General features: G+C 37.7%; 1 protein-coding gene across 5 annotated transcripts in view; it reads left to right on the forward strand.

Moving 5' to 3' along the window:
* The first annotated feature begins 4,326 nt into the window (after positions 1-4,326).
* The window catches only part of FARP2 (FERM, ARH/RhoGEF and pleckstrin domain protein 2), a 73,106-nt gene continuing 57,720 nt past the window's right edge, over positions 4,327-19,712 (forward strand). For 2 of the 5 annotated variants that reach the window (XR_010068180.1, XM_063306759.1), the window contains exons 1-2: positions 4,327-4,483; positions 12,906-13,138. Coding sequence is in view for 4 of the 5 variants with exons in the window: in XM_063306759.1 (XP_063162829.1) it covers positions 12,935-13,138 (204 nt within the window). In the remaining variant the exon portion in view is untranslated. The remainder of the gene's footprint in view (positions 4,484-12,905; positions 13,139-19,712) is intronic. The other 3 variants (XM_063306758.1, XM_063306756.1, XM_063306757.1) reach the window with 3 other exon arrangements.

The following is a 19,712-nucleotide window of genomic DNA, read 5'->3' on the forward strand; positions in this document are numbered from 1 at the left end:
TTCAAGATTTGCACCTCAAACATTCTGACATTTCTGTTGATCTTCAGTAAGATTCTTTAACATTATTTCATGAACTTCACTGACAATCGATAAACTTAAAACCACTGTTTTAAAGATGCAGTTCCAATGCAAACATCACTTTATTTATATAATTTACTATCAAGTAACCATATTCTGAATTGCAGGCTAAGTAAATCCACTGATAATCCAGTGTTTTCTGGATAAATACCTACAACTGACCTATAAAATGTAACTTGAACACCTGAATAGACAACTCTGTGTTTGCACTTACAGATATATTACTACATGTGGATAGAACCTTTAAATAGCAGCATATCAATATTTTTCAGAAATATCTCATCTTTATCAGTGGCATGTATGTTTCTAGATATCTCTTCTACTGAACTCAGATTTCTTCATGCAAAGTAATTCTCCATTTTTTAGAACATGCAACCAGGGCCGCAACTAGGATCTGTGTCACCTGGGGCAAACATGGATTCCAGGCCCATTTTGGCACCCCACCAGCATGGCACCTGAGGCACATGCCCCGGTTGCCCCCCCTAGTTGCAGCCCTGCATGCAGCTAAAGTATATAACCTTATACACAAACAAATATCCTAATGTTACATAATGTTTCCTCTTTTGTAAGTGGAAAGTGAGCTATACAATTAGTTATTTGGTGTATTTGTGAGTGTGTGATCAATTTTTTACTTTTCAGTTGCATTTAGGTTGCAAAATGTTTTCCATTCATAGGAGTAGCCTGAATGGATGCACTTCAGTAAAAAAAACCTGATCATTTATTGCATTGTTTTCTTAGCTTCATTAAACCGTTCCTGCAGGAGCAACAACTGGTTTGAACTGATGAAAGAGAAGTGGTAAAGCTGTGTGAATCTGCACCTAAAATATCCTGAACAGTCCCATCTTTTTCTTGTAAAAATTAGTTGAAACCACAAATTTCATATAGGTAAACTGTATGAAAACATATGCATTAGATTGCAATATTGATACTAATTATTTAAGCAACAGTATACCAATCCAGTGCTACCTACTGAATTATTAGAGAGTTAAATAGGCTGCTCCTTAGTGCTGACCCAGAACAAATTTTGAGGAAGTCTGAATGAGTTCTCTGCTCTGAAACTCAAGGCAAAGAAAAAATGCTATATATTTCTTATCACCACATACTTCAAGAACATCTATTTCTACATTAAGTCATGATTAAAAGAATCATAGTCAAGGTGGGGCCATACATTATACCATATGTAGCTCTGATTTGTATATATTTTCTGTGTGTGTGAGAGAGAGAGAGAGATTGGAAAATTGTCATTCAAGCTTACCACATAATGTTAACTTTAGTATTTAAAAAATACTATGTTCTCTAAGTTTACAAAGTTACATTGGTTCATGTGGACAGGAGCCCAAGTGCAGTTTGCAAACAGTGCAAATGAAGGGTTTTAATACTATGGTGGGATAAAAGAGCCAAAAAAGACTTCATTTCTGGCAACCAAAAAGCCATTTTATTTTCAGACATCATGATGATAACAGAGCCTAAATTCAGGATAATTTTTTTTTTTGCCCTGCAATGGGGCCAGTATAGACCATGTCAAATGTGTATGCTTGCATGACAAATACAAGAAATAAAAAAATGGATCCTTTTGACTACAGTGTGTATGATTTTGTATAGGTAATGTTAACAGTTTCTGCTGCTGCTTTGATAAACTGCATGATTGTTTAGCTATGCCACTTTATTAGAATAATGGAGTTGGAAGAAGTCATAAGACATAGAGTCCAACCCCTTGTTCATTATAACTACCCAAATTAAAGCTAAATGTTCAGTCTCTTCTTGAATACTTCTAGTGAAGGAGAGCCTACCATCTTCCTACATAATTGATTCCAGTAATCCTAACTGACATTTTATTTACTGCACTGTTATATAAAAATAATTTAATTATTTTTCATAATGCTGTTAAACACACAATAAATATTCTTATGAGTATTAGCAATACACAGAAATCAGAAAATATATTTTGTTTTCAGTCTGAAACAAATACATCATGTTCTGCAAGTTCTGAACTTCTTTAGATCAGTCACAGTTCAGTAATGAAAAACCCCAAACGTTTTTGTTGCCCTGAGCTTGAACAACCTGAAGTGATCCTGGGTGATTTTATGGAGCAAGTGGAGCAAAGCCAGAATGCTTGACCCTGTCTCTCCTCCTTCAGACACAAAGATGATGCCACTCACATCTCTTCCCAATGGCCTGCTTATGTGTTTTTGAGTGGTCTCAGCAGCTCCAAACACAATATATCCAACTGGCCGCCCACCCACTGGTCGCAAAACCTTTCCTACCTTCCCTTCTTTCCCTCAGCCACCACTACTGATGTCCCAACATACCATATACCCCCAGCCCACCCATACCAATTTTCTCAGTACCTTCCCTTCCATCTCTCCCCCCTCTGGAATGATTCATGCACAAATTATTTTGTGCATCCCCAGAATATATTAGAAAAGTAATTGCCTCTGTGGTAGCACTGAACTAGCTTGGCTGTTTAGAAAGCTAAGTAGAGTTGGCTCCAGTTCTTGAATGGGAGAACCACATGAGCATTCCAAGACTGGGTTATACGGGGAAGGTGAAAAAACATCTTAGGAAAAGACAATAACACACAATTTCCTTACTGTTAAGAAAATGACATGCATATCTCCATAAAGCAGTCTTGAATCTGTAACGACAATTATGCAGGATACATTAATACTAATTTTGTATCTGGAATTCATCTTCATTTTTTAAATAGCTTAAATGACTTAATGGTCTCTGATGGATAATGTAACCAGACTCGGATAGTCCACTCATTAGTATTAATTCATGGCTTCATACCTGGTTTCTCTACACCCTCTTGTTTTAAAATAGTGTTCCATAGCAGAATTTTGGGGCGAATCTTCTCTGGTATAAGTTAATGTGCTCCAATTAATGCAGTTCTAACTTAAACTTCAATCTTTAGTTATAAGCCTAAAACATGTCTAAATAAGCAGGGACCAAATTGTTTTTGAACTCCCTTACTATTGTATAGTAGTATGTGGAAATAAATGAGCATGTTCCTTCCCTAAGTTAATTCTTTGATGAGAATTCCTGCCATTTATCATTCCACTAGTGTGGAGTTTACCCTTTCTATTGCTTCTGTTTTTTCTACTACTTACTGTGAGTCTTCTTGTTTCCCTACTCCCACACTTCAATACTGCTTTAAGGCAGTATTTAAACTCTATTGAAAACTGAAATTTGCTTATGTGTCTGGAACATTGTGCAAAAGGTTGTGCTGAATTTGCCCTTGCTTAAATGCTGAATGCATCCATAAGGTTATGTGCTATGGCTTACTAGCTCTCCAGTTCTTGCTGCCTACTGTACATTGGTTGTTAGAAGTTAGGGTCTGAGGTAGCAACTATAGTTGGCAATTATTGTTAGCATTTGAAAGTTATGCTATGGTTGGGTCACTCTGGGTTAACCCTAGAGTTCTTTGCTATGACCCCACACTGCAGAGAGGAAGGACCTATTTGATTGGTCCATGCCAGGCATCTGGTGGGCTCTCCGGGGTTTCAAAAGCAGCTTGGGGTTGGTCCGGCAGCTCTGATGCATGCTTCAGAAGGGACAGCCATAGCCTTAGATAAAATTGTGCCTGTGCAGTGTCTGTGGATCTCCCAGAATTCCCTGGTTCTCTGAGAAGCTCCGGAAGGTGAAACAGCAAAAGAAACACCTAGAGGGCCACTAAAAAGAAGGAGTGAATCTAATCGAACCCATATAAGCGTCCTTCTTGACAGCCAGTTTGGTGTAGCTTGCCCTGACAGCGTGGATGGGGATGTTGTACGAACTAGCAAGGAGAGAACACCACCTCCACCAACAGTGTCAGGGGAAGCTACTGTATATAAACAGAGCAAACCCCACTCCCTTCTAGCACTGAAGATGTTGCCTAGTCGGGCAAAGAAACGTCTGCAAGCAAACAACCAAGCTCAGAGAGCACCAAGGACTCCACATAATAAAAGCTGAAAATAACACGTTTCACGGACTGTCATGCTTATTAATTTGAGGAGACTTCTCTTCCGCCTTCTGTTCACATATTCTTCATTAACAGCGATGGATATCACGCCCAGCCGTGTAAGGTCCTGAATGCCACTTGGGATAACGCCATTAGTTTCTTGTCGCCACGCATTTTCTGAGCTGTTCCCATAATCAGGGGAACAGCCCCCGCGTGTTACTCCATGCAGACTCCTCCCTCCTCCCAGGTTGCTGACTGCGGGCTCTTGGAGCAAGGCGACTGAAGCCCCGCCCCGGGAAGTCTGCGGGGGCCAATGGAAGCACGTATCGGGCGAAAGGGGAGGCAGTGATGGCGCTGGCCTTCCGAAGCGGGGACGGGGTAAAGCTGGGAAGGCGCGAGCGGGCGAAGGAGTGACCGAGCGGCAGCGGTGGCAGCGCTCGGCGTTTTTCTTGGCGGCGGTTTAAGGTGAGGGTGCGACCGAGGAGAGGGCAGAATGAGTGAAAAAGGGGTGGATGTCTGAAACGGAGATCCGTGGCAAGTCTGCTGGGGTCACTCTTTCAGAGCCGTGTTGAAAGGGGGCCTGTAGACGAAGCCCCTTCGCTTTTCGCTATTGTCATCCCTGCGGGTCCTGGGATTCGTGGCCCGAGGATTTATGATACGGTGGTGGCGCGAGGTCGGACCTGTTGTGGATTAGCAGCCTTTTCCTGGAATATATAAAAGCACGGCCGTTTCTTTGGCCCCTCACCACTCCCTTTGACAGGGCGGGGCAAGCAGCAGTGATTCCCATACCAGATGGGTATCAAATGGGATTTCTGTGACTTCTGGCCGGGAACTGGGTTGCGACAATCTGGCCGCCTACTAAATTTTGCAGCCAGGATTTGATAGCTGTGCTAAATCTTGGCGATTGCTCCGAAGTATGCTATACAACTTGGAACTTTGTAGAGAGGTTTGTTTTAAACTGCTTTTCATTAGAGTTAGGTTCTCTTTTATCCTGATTCCCTGCTAGCTGCTGAAATCGGTTGTGTACTTAAATAACTTTGTAATAACACATTGATTATTCTTCACGAATTGCGTTTTAAAAGCTGGCTCATGCTGCTATCATTATGGTAGATTTAATGCAAGAACGTCAGTTTTTCCAAGACGTTGGTTTTAAACAGCCTACTTTATTTTGTTTTTCTTCTAGAAAGTTTGCCGAACTCTGCTCTATGTTTGAAGGTTGTAATTATAAGTACAAACCATTATTCCCAAAAGATTTCTGCGTCTATTTTTTCTAATTTGGTTTAGCTGTTGCAAGAAACTTGGTTATATTACTCTGTTTCTTGCGTTTTCACAAGGTTTGTGTATGTGTTTCTCTGTATATTGTAAGGGCCACATCACAAATTACAAGTTTGCTGCAAGGAAAATACTTTCTTTTAGGAACTGATTATGTGTCATCTATAGATAGATAGATGACAGTATGAAGTTATGATCAATTTGTGCACATGTAAAGTAGTCTGTACTATATGTAGTCCTCATGATTTTTTTCATGCAGAACATTTGAAGTATCCTGGAAATGTTTTCTAAATTGTAGATTCCTCTTTTTCTAGGTTCATATTGTAGTGTTAAACTGAAATTAATAGGAAAAGTGTAACGAAAACTATTAGAAATTAAATTATTATTCCAGCTGCTTAGAGAATGATATGCTGTATATAGTATACCAAAACTCAGCCCCTCATAGACAGCTTATTATATAAAATTACATTAAATGTTTGAAGTGGTTGCCATTTTCTTCTAAACACTTCCTTACTTGTTTGATGCATGACCTTTGAACAGTCCTTAGTATAGTAACATTTTCCTCTGGAAAAAAATTAATAAAATATATTGTGATTGGTCTATCCAGCCTGACTTTTGGTATACCATGTATATACCCTGTGTGTGTGTGTATTATCCATTACAATTCTGTTTTAGAATAGTGGGAGTCATAACAATGAATTTGTTGTTTGATTTCAAATGTCAGTTATTTTTCTGAGTTACTCTAGTAAAAGTAAATTTGCATAAAATACCTGTTGCCTCTTATTTCCAATGATCATTCATTTTTACTAAATTTAAAGTTGCTTCTGTTTCATACATGTTTGAATTAAATTATATCCTATTTTATCCTTTAACGTCTTAGTGGGTTCTAAGCATAGTTCAACAAAATAATAGTAATTTATTTTAAAAGGTTAAAAACTTCATTAGGGTTGTGCATTGCCTTGGAAATAATTCAGAAGCACAAACAGAGAAAATAGGAGGAGGAAGGAGTATTAGGTATGTTCACTGCCTTGAGTCATTTATGAAAATAATGAAGGCAGGATTTTGTTGTTTATTCGTTTAGTCGCTTCCGACTCTTCGTGACTTCATGGACCAGCCCACGCCAGAGCTTCCTGTCGGTCGTCAACACCCCCAGCTCCCCCAGGGACGAGTCCGTCACCTCTAGAATATCATCCATCCATCTTGCCCTTGGTCGGCCCCTCTTCCTTTTGCCTTCCACTCTCCCTAGCATCAGCATCTTCTCCAGGGTGTCCTGTCTTCTCATTATGTGGCCAAAGTATTTCAGTTTTGCCTTTAATATCATTCCCTCAAGTGAGCAGTCTGGCTTTATTTCCTGGAGGATGGACTGGTTGGATCTTCTTGCAGTCCAAGGCACTCTCAGAATTTTCCTCCAACACCACAGTTCAAAAGCATCTATCTTCCTTCGCTCAGCCTTCCTTATGGTCCAGCTCTCGCAGCCATATGTTACTACAGGGAACACCATTGCTTTAACTATGCGGGCCTTTGTTGTCAGTGTGATGTCTCTGATCTTAACTATTTTATCGAGATTTGTCATTGCTCTTCTCCCAAGGATAGTAAATAAATAAATCAGCCTGTAGTTCTTCAAAACTACTGCATCATTTCCTGCAAACACAGGGCTGCCCTCTGTAACTCCTGGGGAAATAGTGGCTATTTTTACAAGTTGTAGGTGGATGCTACATTGGCATTCTGAAGCACCTTTTTAGAATTAAATCTGAAATATTGCTCAGCCCTAAAACTTACATATAGTCTTGATTCCAGTTCTAGTTATACATTACATGACTAAGCTTGACTGGATTTGTAGCTCATATGTAGACAGCCCAAACTCAATTCAGATAAGATAGGACGCAAAAGTTGTTACTGCATCTCAAACTAAGAAATAATTAAGTACTATAACCTCTATAGAACTCCACTTTTCCCTGAAGAAGCAGATTTACAGATTGTGGATACTGCAGTAGTGTATCCACCTTTGTTGCTTGACTGCCGGTCCCAGAATGTTGCCTTCATTTTCACTCAATGTACCTATTGCATCACCTCCTTAATGAGCCTTATGTTATTTGCCATAAAATACAGTATTTCTTTATTTTGGGTCCAATCAAAGGACTAACCTTGACCTTTTAAATTTCATCATGGACTAGTTCCATTCTGTCTAAATAAAATAAATGCCTGCTTTCATATAGCTCTCATCCTATACATTGAGATCAGCAGAGGAAGTGTTCTTGGAAATGCCCAGTGTGTATTTCTTGCAGGGTACAGTGCTGTCTTAATAGTGGTGCATAGCTGTGGAACTCTGGATAAGAATTAACTCTACAGGTTAAATAAAAACCTTTTTACCTGAAAGTACTCTTAACTTTGGCTAGCTGCAGCCTTTCATCTTTTATTCATTACTGGTTTTAGCTGTGTATTACATTTAGCATTTTAATTGTATACTGCTCAGAACCTTACTGAGTGAAACCTACATCTAATAAACATAAATACAATTCAATTAGACACCCATGTTTTCTTACATGAATGCATTCCATTACACTGGCAACTTTAATCAGATCTTTCTTGCAAGACTGGCAGTGTAATAGAAGTTGCATGTAATTGTTTATGAGTCCATCTTTTAATCTATTGTATGCAGAATGTTTTATAGCAGTGGTAGCTGTTATAAGTGATAGGAAACATCTTCATTACTGTTAGTTTTCTGAACTTCCATTTAAATTAAAACTCAAACTACCATTTACAATAAAACTCAACAACTGTTGGGTAGTGGATCTATCTCCATATAAGTATCATGAATAAGAAATCTTTAATTGTCAGAAGTGGGTTTTGGTGAATTGAACTTCGTTAATACATATATAACAATCTCTTCCAACAGTAAGAGTATTTATTGACAATATAAAGCACATGGAATTAAAGTATTGAAATAAATTCTTTGGTGAGTAACAAAAATAAAATAAATTCTAAATAAAGCCTCCAAATAACTCTTAGCTGTGCTGATTGGTTATCTCAAATTTTAGTCTGCACTAGACCATCAAGAATGAAGAACAGAGTTGGCTTGAGGATTGACTCGAGGCAGAATCGGAGGTGGAACAGAATAAAATTAGGGCATAGAGGTAAAAATAATCCTGAAAGCGAAGTTGAAAAGAAGAGTTCTCATTGAAAGCTTTTCCCTGCTGTCAGCCAGTGTTTGGCAGAAAAAAGCAAGATTATGTTCAGGTCGGTTGAGAGAGGGGAAAGGCTCTAGTCTGGAGACTGCAGTCTTCTCTGGAGGCAGAAGAGAAGGTTCAAAAGGAAGATTACCTTTCCTAAGAGTCTCATTGGACCTGTTTAAAAAAGTAGCTGGACAGCAGAAGTGGCCTGGATTCAGACCGCAAAATAATAAAAAGTTCTCAAATACAATGACCCCATCATTGCAGATCCTCTTTCCTATCCTTTGACAGGGATCTTGCTGCTGTAACATACCTTTGTGTTGTAGCCCTTGAAAAACTTTTGACTGTATCCTAGCAGTGTTGCTTAGTCCTCCAGGGAAGAGGCCCGAAGGCTTGACCTTTTGAAGTAAGAGATAGTTGTGACCCTATCTAGGAAAAATAGAAATTTCTCTCTGGCCTATAGGAATCTTCCATTGGTGGGGTGTCTTTCTGTTGTATAATAATCAACTTTTTCTCTGGAGAAGTTGGGAAAGAGATGTACAGAGATTTGAGATTCTCGCTTCTGCTTGGTTATGCTAACTGGTGGTATTGTCCGAACAGTGTACTTGGGTACATGTCAAGTTGGTGGGGTTGGGAGACTTTAATTATTGAATTATTAGACAGAGGAAACAAAAGCATGTCTTGACTGGTGTTAACCCATTGAAACAAAAAGGCATAATGGAAGGATGATGCTATTGTGTGTCAGGCTTCACTGGCCACAGTAATAAATCTTGACTCTCCAAACATTGAACCATGTATTGAGGAAGTTGCTTGTGGTAGAAATTTCAAAATTACAACATGGCTGAATAAGCTGGTTTATTGCAGCAAGAAATGTCACATACATAGATCTATATATTGCGGAAAACAGATATCAAACCCTATATGTTTGCTCTGGGGTTAAAATTCTAGCGTTGTCCTCCTGCCTTTTTAAATCAATGGACTTTTGGCTGTTTTTCCCCAAGACAAGAGTCAGCAATATTTACTGAGTGTTTACATAATGATTCTGTCTAGCCTGAGAAATGCTGGATCCTAGCCAGTTATTTATTTATTTATTTATTTATTTGTCTATCTAATTTATCCCCGCCCATCTCCTCCCGTCGGGGGACTCTGGGCGGTTTACAACAATCGATTAAAAACCATAACCATAAATACACAGAATAAAATACAGTAATAAATAATATAAATAGAGGTAAAAATAAAGAATCCAGTTTTAGCCCTTACCTGGTGAGATAGTGGTGGGAAAAAAGTTTATCATTCAACATTTCTTGACTTTAGCTTTATTTATTTATTTGTCACATTTGTCACCACCCATCTCCTCCCACCGGAGAGACTCTGGGCTGTTTACAACAAAATAATCAAAAGACAATAAATATATAATAAAATTCCAATACAGAACTGCACTATAAAACAATTTCACATAGCTACTAAATATAAATAAAATCCAGATGGCTGTGGTCTCATTCAGTCCTTGTATAGGAGGGGCACTTCAAGGTACTAGCCAACCCCAAGTATGACTATTCTCCTCCCTGCCCCAAGCCCTACCTTGATTGACCTCTTAGCTGGGAAACTAATCTTGTTGGTATTGGCCCATCAGCAGGGGTATAGGTATGTAATAACACAATAATAATTCAGTAGATTGAATTAAGGTCCAGGTTCATTGTTTTATTTTCCAAAACAAACATACAAACCTTTTCTTTAGAAATAACCAGAACTGGACTGTTCCATAAAGCACATCTCTTGACTACTAGAATTCAGTCAAAGCAAAGTTTTTACTTTTTTATTGCCCTTTTTCAGAATCATGGTGGGAGAAATTTCTTTTAAAATTTAAAACGGACTTAATCTAATTCAAATAGTAAAATTTATTGTTAATAAAAGATCAGTGTCATTCAAAAGATGGATATTATGGATGAACAGTTAGGCAGCTCTTGGACTTTTTTCTATAAGGACTGAACTTGGTTAATTCTTGCTTCTTTTTATGAGAAGCGTTTTACTGAGAAAGCTGTTTGAGCTCAGACCTCTGAAACTTCTCTTCAGCAAATGTGGTTATTTATTTCTCAAATTTATATGGACACACATCTCACATGAAGTGAATCTGGGTGGCATACAATAAAATCTACTATTAAAACATACTACAAAACTAATTAAAACAATTAAAACAATAAACACAGATAAAAACAAGACCATGAGAAAGAATGGTCTCCTGTGTGGGGGAGATGGGCGGTGATAAAAATATGATTGATTGATTGATAGATAGATAGATAGATAGATAGATAGATAGATAAATAAATAAAATTACAGTGCATATAATACAGCCAACACGTGGGCTCCCTATTACTAGGGGATCCTCAGGCTTGCTGAAAAAAAGGGCTTTCCAGAAGGCCACAAGGGTTAGGCCTAACCTTACCTTGGGGAGGATGATGTTCCACAGGGCAGGTGCCATGGCAGAAAAGGCTTGCCTCCTAGGTCCCATCAGATGAAACTCTTTTGCAGATGGGACAGGTAGATGTAATCATGAAGAGGTGGTCCCTCAGATAACCTGGCCCCATGCCATGTAGGGCTTTAAAGGTCAAAACCAACACCTTGAATTGACTTCTAAATGTGCTCAAGTAGCTTTGTTTCAGTAGTGCATTACAATCTGTTCTATACCTTTCCTTGAAAATGGATGTAGCCTTCAAACCTGAACTACAGAGTGGTAACTTTAGACATCATGCCACTGACATAAAGATTAAGACATTAGTAATTAAAATAGGAACTGGTAGCCTTTTTAAAAATAGATTCTAAATGAATGATTGACATTCATTCCAAGTTCTACTGACTGAGTGGACTCTGCAAACTCATGTGTGGCCATTGGCTAAGCATTATGAGAGTTGCCAACACATCTGAAGGGTACCAGGTTGGGGAAGGCTCCACAATGACTGATTTTATCCAGTGAGGCTGCCAAGATTCCTTTTCCTTTTTTTTAAATGCCACTGAGAACTATGGGCAAAGGTTCAGAGATTCAGTGGGCTATAAATGGAAGGGTTATGAAATTATTCTCCTATGCTTGTACTATTTTAATTGAGCTGAATTATTTAATTGAACTAAACTATTGAAGTAAAGTGTTCACTAAACTAAAGGTGACCTTGATTTTTTAAAAATGTTTTCTCCCTATATAATGGCTGCTATGTTTTAATGACATGAATATAAATTTACATGCTGTATTAGTTTTTATTTACTTCAAGTATTGGAAAAAATGTTTTTGGGTCTGTTGTTTTGCAGTAACACCAAAGTTTTATCCAACTGGATTTTTAAAGCATTATTTGTAAAGCATGTGAACATGCATAGAATTACTATGTCAAGAAACATATAAAGGCAGAAAACTGTGTGGGCATGCATATGAGAGAGAGAGACTATCAGAAATTTTTACTGGTATGAAATACACATTCCTTGAACCAAAACATGCCTCAGTTTACCTTCCTTTGAAATTGAAATACTGTAGTGCTTTTTTTTTTTGTTAGCTGTCATACCTTACTCTGAAGACATCATCTTGCCACCCACAGTGTATAAAAGTCTCCAATTGTCCGTTTACTTACTTACTTACTTACTTACTTACTTACTTACTTACTTACTTACTAACAATACTTATAGGCCACCCCAATCCATGTTTGAACTGATGCTCCATCTACCCACAGTTGGCAAGTGAAACTAAATCCCCAGTCTTTGCTTCAAGCAAATTGCACTGCTCTCTGATTTCTTCTGAACATGCCTGGAGATTGAGTTGGTGTTGAAACTTGAAATATGTGCAGTGTATCCTGAATGTGTATGGCACTTCATTTTAATATCCCAAATGTAGTTACTGTACATTGTTACAAACCTTTAACCAGATGAATGATGCACAGGTGTAATTAAAGAATATTTGTTGATTTGGCTACTGAATGTCCAAGATACATTACAGGACTGGTAGTTTGTGAATCTCATTTTTTTTCCCTTTTATTTCTTCCAGAAAGCTGTCTAACTTGCTGCAAAGCTAAAATTTAGCTTCCCATCATTCTGAGGTGGTAATACACACAACTGTAGTATAAACCAAAAGTTACCTTAAAAGCCTTAAAGTAGTACAAAAGTAGCTTTAAAAGCCCAGAGAAAAAGTCACATTCTCTCCTTAAAAGTCCAGAAGAAAAACCAGAAAATTCTGGCCAAGCTGTTGTATATAACATAGCCTCACCCATTTTGTGTCATTGTTTTACACACTAGCAATCCTCCTCCTCCCTGGTGTGACAGCTAGCCCTAAAAGACTGATTATTCCTACCATATGATCTCTTAATTATTTAATTACTGTACAAACTTTTCCAAGACTGGAAACAAGCACTATTTTTCTTATTAATTTTTAAGTACTTGTATTAAAACCTAATCTTTATGTTTCACTTTAGGTTATTTGGGTTATTGCCTGATGTGAAAAATGGGAGACATAGAAGGCACTTACAGAGTATTGCAAACTCCAGGTTCTCGTTTGGGAGTGCAGAAAAATTCTGGAGTGAGTACTCTGGAACCAGGACAGAATATTTCTTCTGCCATGGCTTCAACATCTACTAGAATATATGAGAGATCTATACAGATCAAAGTCAAGCTTTTGGATAACACTCAGGAGGTACTTGATATTGAGGTAAGCTTTCAGTAAAGCTATTATGTCCAAATGTTTAAACTACTGTTTGGAAAATGAATTCATTTGAGTGAGAATATATTGTTTAGGAATCTTAGACTCATGGATTACTTCATTATCATTTATCTATAACTCCATTAACATTGGAATTAAACAGTAATGGATACTTTGTTTAAGGTGTATATACACATACTGTATATCTTGGAAAGAGTTCTCTAAATTGTAGGAGGGAAAATGTCCTATGTGGTGTTGTTCTGGGATGCTAGAGCTGGGAATCCAAAGAAAGATGGAGGTTGTATGTAATTATTATTAAGGAAGTGACATGGCCTCACTTCCCTTGCAGTGAATTTTTATATACGTAAAATAGTATTATATTCCTTAACTGCAACCAGGCAATAGATTCCTTAGTTGAACCAGTTAATTTTCTCCCTGCTTCTCCTTTCAGAGTTGCCATGGACGTGCTGATATTGATAGATTATTAGGTATTTTTGTGGGCAATTTTCTGATTTTTTTGGATAATTTTTTTTTTTCAGAAATCTTGACAAATATCCATTATGAATAAGTGATATAGTTCCCTTTATCATAAAGACCACTGTACTGCTAATATGAATTTCTTTATATTTTAAGAAAATAGTAGAAGCTACAATTTGGTTTTGCAACCGTAGAAGTATTGATTTTATCTTGTATGACTTTTATAAATAGAAGCTTCCCAAATGTGTTTAGGCAATTATTAAATGTGTCATTTCGTTTAGGCTATTGTATTGTCTGTGATGCTAAAAAACACTGTATCAATAGTTGATACAGATCAGTTAACTACATTTTTAGCATTGTTGAAGATAAAGCATTGCTTATTTGTCTTCAGAGTGGCAATTTTTATGAAGTATATTGCTCTTACCAACTCTTCCTGAATTCAGTGCCAATATGTATCATCATTTCTGTCTCTGATTATAATAAAAACAAAATTATATTCCTAAAAACAACTGTCTTTGGATACTAATGTTTTATGCACAAAGCCACTTGTGGAGCACATTTCTCAGTAATACAAAGGATTCCTACCTTCTCTTACGTTTTGGGTAGTATAGCTGTTTTTCTTGGCTATCGTATTCTCTCATAACTGTCAGAATAATTTTAGGTCCTTATGTTTTTATAGAGAGAAGGGGAGAAGAGTGAGGTGGCCATTATTTACCATTCCCAGCACAATTTCTCACATTATTTCAGAGAGGCTCTCAATTCTACAGAATATTGTGGTGGACTTTGTACTATGTGAAGGAAAAGATTGTTAGTGCCCCACCTCTTTGACCACTAGCAGTAGAACTTTGCTGGATTCAGGTCATTATTACAGAGTTTAATAATCACAAAATATTTGTCTATTTTTCCTGACATGTCATGAGAAATTCTCTGAATCCAAAAAGACAAACGGTTTGCTGTTCAAAGCAAATATTAGTTATTACCTCCCAACTTTGTTCATTTAGCTTGGAATATCTACGTGGGTTTTGTGCAGCTTTAATAGGCAGAGTGTAAAAATTATGTACCCTTACTTAACTGTCTTATCAATCAGTATTTAGCTATTTATTTGAAGTCTCTGTGTGGTTGAACATGATTTACCACATTCTGAGAATTCCGAGAACTCAAATCAAGAACTACTTTTGGACTTTGCAACATCTTTTTATTGAGCTATACAAGAGGTAATCTGAATGTTTTTGCACTAGGCTGTGATTTTCTGTGAATTTTACAGAAAAATAGAACTTCCAATTATAGAAAGATATAAAAGACTTGATACACAACCAAAATAGGATATCTAAGCAGAAATTAGTTTTGCTGCTGAAAAACTTGTGGGGAGAAAAACTCTGGAATCTCTTTTGAGAATCAGTTATAATGGAAAGTTACAGAATGGCAGTCTCTACATATTACTGCACTTGTAGCAACTTTTGGGACAGTTTGGTAAATGCCCAGTGTTTTTAATGCTCCAAAGAAAGAAAAGTAGAAAGAAAACTAACTTCTTTTTTCTAGCAGAGACAGATTCTGATTCTTCTTTTGGATATTTCTTTATAAAACATAAAATTTATTTCTTGAAACAACTTCTATACAATGGAAAAGTGTGATCAGCTTTAGAAAGACAGGGTGTGGGAGGATTAACTCTTTCAAATCCTGTTAACTATTGTTCTTCAGCAGTTTAAATAGTTTAGCATAGTCTGTATCTTGCTGCCTGTCAGAAAAAAAAAAGACTAAATTCCAGAAAGAATTATTGCCAGATGTTTGTCATGACTCTGAATATTCTAAATTTGGCCAGTACACTGCCTTAAGCATATTTTTATCTGCCCTCAAAAGAGAGTTAGTAATTCATGGCCGAGGATATTACAGGTTGTTTCTGCAAAAGCAATTTAGGCTTTGTGTTGTCCCTGTTATTTGGTCTGAAATTTGGTAAAACCTGTTATTTTGTTAACAGACTGACTTTCCTTTGAAGAAGTTTTTGAGAACAGTTTTATCTCTCATTAACTACTAGTGAAGTCAAACAGGATTTGGGGTTCAACTAGTGCATGATCTAAGAAATAGGGTGCTTATTCTTGATAAAGGAACACACTAATTTTAGTGGTACTGATTTTCCAGTTCTTTTGAGAATTGGAGAGTATCCAAATCTGAAGGGTCATATATTGGCCATTCTTGCTATAAAGTTTGGGGAGAGTGACAGTACAGTATCTTATTTTGGAATCAGCTGGTAGCCTTTTGCCTATAAATACCTGTTCAGTTTTCGCAATTGTAGTTACTTGTCCTAATTTATCCAGGTCATCTTGGGTTCTCTGAAAATGAAAGATCTTAGTACAACATTGAAGAACTCTATAAGGAAACGTTTTTTAAACTACATGAAGTTATTTACTTTTATTTACATTCTTGAAAAACTAAATTAAATTACATCTCCATATTGTTTTCTCCTCCAGTAAGATTTTTTTTTTTTTGGTGCCTTCAAATCAGTCTTGACTCCTGGTGACTACCTGGACAAGTCCCTGCAGTTTTCTTGGCAAGATTTCAGAAGTGGTTTGCCATTGCCTGCTTCCTTGGGCTGAGAGAAAATGACTGGCCCAAGGTCACCCAGCTGGCTTCATGCCTAAGGCAGAACTAGAACTCACTGATCTCCTGGTTTTTAGTCTGGTGCCTTAACCACTATGCCAAACTGGCTTTCAAGAAAACTTCAGTGGATAGTATTTTTCTAATAATCCTACTACCCTGTCTTTATGCTATGATTTTCTGCAGTCTACTTATAGATAACAGAGCAAATTATCTTAGACCAGATTAAATTATAGAGTTATGTAGTTTAGTATTCCTATGCTGATTGGCAGAGGTTATAATAAATAGGGATGCCAGAGATTAAACATGGGATCTGTTAACACATAATGTGTTGAACTATGATCCTTCCTAAATAATATGGTACACTCTGTATTTTTAGTATTTCAATGCTACAGTGTGATAATCTGACTTCATGCCATCCTGCTTCCCTTCAGGAGTCTTCATGTGGATATCATAGAGGAATGGAGACCTTTAAATACAAATCAAAGGGTTGGTGACCATGTCTTGGTGACAAAGGGTTCTGTTTCTTAGATTGTTACAGTAATCTCCATATTGCTAAATTGTGAGTCATAGAATCATAGAAATGGAAAGAGCCATTAATTCCAATCTTCTCTTATACATACCTACATTTCCATCATCCCATTTTCTTTTGGGGCAAACTTCATTATACAAGATTCAGAAAATTGGTATGTTACAGTTAACAGAAGATACTAAAGGCAAGAGATGTAATTAATACACACGTCATTATATTTCTCCATACTTTCTATCCTTGCAAATCATCCTTGTTTTCACCACATCCATGCACTATTTTGTGCATTGGCTTTTCTTCTCTAAACTTCTAACCTTTCTCTTTTTGAGGATTATATCAATTCTATCCAAGCATGATTTTCTTAGTGCCTTTCTTCTAAACCTATTCATTCTTCCTTCATACATTTGTTTTGTGATTCAGTCACCATTCATTCTGTCTATATTACCAAATTGCCACAACATACTTCTTTTTTCCTGGTAATTCACTTTTGCATTCAGTCTATATTGTTTCATTACTCATTCATATTTGATCCTGTCTCTTTTTTTTTCTGCACCCACTTAAATAACCCATTCCCACTGTTTTCATTTAGAGTTCTCACTTCCATATAACAAATCAGGCAGAAGCACACTCTTTTTACATGGTCATTTTTGCTTCCTTCAGCCATTCCTCTCAACTAGCTTTCTATCATTATTTGCAAGTCTTAAGTCTCCATGGAGTTTCCCTCTTTAGTAAACATTGTGCCACAACTTTATCTATTTTTATCATTTACACATAACCTGCAATGATTTCTTGTAAAACATGCTACCTTGATCTTCAATGCATTGGTGAAATCAAGTTACAATAAGTCATCAACATTCCCCATCATGTATTAAGCAATTCACCCAAGCAAAAAATTAGATAAGGTTGACATAAGTTGTAATTGACAAATCCAGGCTGAACTTCTGGTAGTCACTGCATAGTTTTCAAGTGGCTTAAAAATCATATTATGGCCAGTTCCAGAATCTTTCCATTATTGATGTCAGACTGATTGGTATGTTATTTTCTAGAGTTTTATTATAACTCTTTATGGATGGGAACAGCATTTGGCTTCCTACATTTTTCTGGCAGTTCCTTCTTTAGGGTTTCTCAAAAATAAATAAGATGTGAAGATTTGGCTTCACTGTCACTGTGTTTCTTCAAGACCATAGTATACATCCATCTGGTTCAGGAAATCAAACTAATTCAAAGTAAAGAGTTATTCTCTAACTATGGACTAGTAATATGAGCACAGTCCTGCCACATGGTCTTTGTAATTGCCTGGTAGAACATACACTGTTTTCTTAGGAAAGGCTAAGCCAAAATAAGAGTTGAGTACTGTAATTTCACTTTTTTTATTACCTGTGAATATTATGCCATTTTCATTAGCAACAGATATAATGATACTTTTCATTCTTTTATTTTAGCATATCTGAAGAAATCTCTTTGTTTCTCTTAGCAACTTTACCCACAGTTAATTCAAACAATTAGCTATCCTAACACCATCTGTACAACCACCTGCATGTAGTCCTTCATGGTGACCTGTCCCTCTCTCAATCTCCTATAAAATAACATTGCGACCTTTTGTCATGAAGGCCCTTTCAATAACTCTTTCTCTTGGAGATTTCATGGGAATTCAAGGATTCAACTTAAACAGATACTTTGTTAAACATACAGGTTGTCCTCATTTAGCAACCGCATTTGGGACCAGCAACTTGGTTAAGCGAAGCGGTCACTAAGTGAAAATCATGTGAACATAATAATGCTTACTATTTTATTTCAGCTTTCCTTTGCTTTACAGAATCAGAAGGATATGTCCCTTTTGGGAGATGGGCAGTGATAAATTTGATTAATAAATAAGAAAGAAAGACAGATAGACAGGCAGACAGACAGACAGACCCCAAACAGCCAGGTGAGCCCAAATGGCAGGGAAACTTGACTTACGAGGAAGCTGGGTAAAAGGGCAAATCCTGTAGCCCGTTTTCCCCACTCCCCCGCCCTTTATTTAATTTATTTATCTAATTGATCCCCGCCCATATAATCCTTTCTGTTCAACTAATGAGTAAATAGTAAGACTGTGTAAAATCATTTGCACACCTAGGGCTGTGGAAGACTAGTTTGATGCACCCCTTTGAATCACAGTTTGAACTGTCAAAGTACCACATCCTCTGAAAGGCTTACCTAAGCCACTTTGAAGGCCTCTCTACACCTTCTGAACATACATGTGCATGCGGAGATGATGATTCTAACAGGATTACATTGTAGCTCCAGAGGATTCTAGATGAAACGGATTATCTAGACCTCTTTCAGTCAGGTTTCAGGCCCCATTATGGGACGGAAACGGCATCGGTCACACTTATGGATGATCTCTGGCGGGAGCGGGATGGGGGCAGTGCATCCATCCTGGCTCTTCTTGACCTCTCAGTGGCTTTTGATACCATCGACCATGGTATCCTTTTGGGGCGGCTCAGGGAGTTGGGGGTGGGCGGCATAGTTCTGCACTGATTCACCTCCTTCCTCCAGGGCCGGTCCCAATTGGTGTTGATAGGGAGCAAGAGATCCAGCCTGCGGCCCCTTCTTTGTGGGATGCCGCTGGGCTCGATACTCTCTCCACCCCTTTTTAACATCTACATGAAACCACTGGGCGAGATCATCTATCACCATGGGATGAAGTATCATCAATATGCTGATGATACTCAATTATACATCTCCATCCCAGGCGAAGTAAGCGATGCTGTGACCACCCTTTCCAAGTTCCTGGGGGCTGTGTGGGCCTGGATGGGGAACAACAGATTTCAGCTGAACCCTGGCTCCTCGGGATCTGGGAAATCGTCATCTTTAGTTCTGGATGGGATTGCGCTGTCCCAGACAGACCCGGTGTGTAACTTGGGGGTCTTCTTGGACTCACGACTCCTTCTCAAAGAGCAGGTGGCAGTCCTGGCCAGCAACTCCCTGTTGTGTGCCCGTTAT

Source organism: Candoia aspera, chromosome 6 (assembly GCF_035149785.1).
Source record: "Candoia aspera isolate rCanAsp1 chromosome 6, rCanAsp1.hap2, whole genome shotgun sequence".
Classification (NCBI taxonomy): Eukaryota; Metazoa; Chordata; class Lepidosauria; order Squamata; family Boidae; genus Candoia; species Candoia aspera.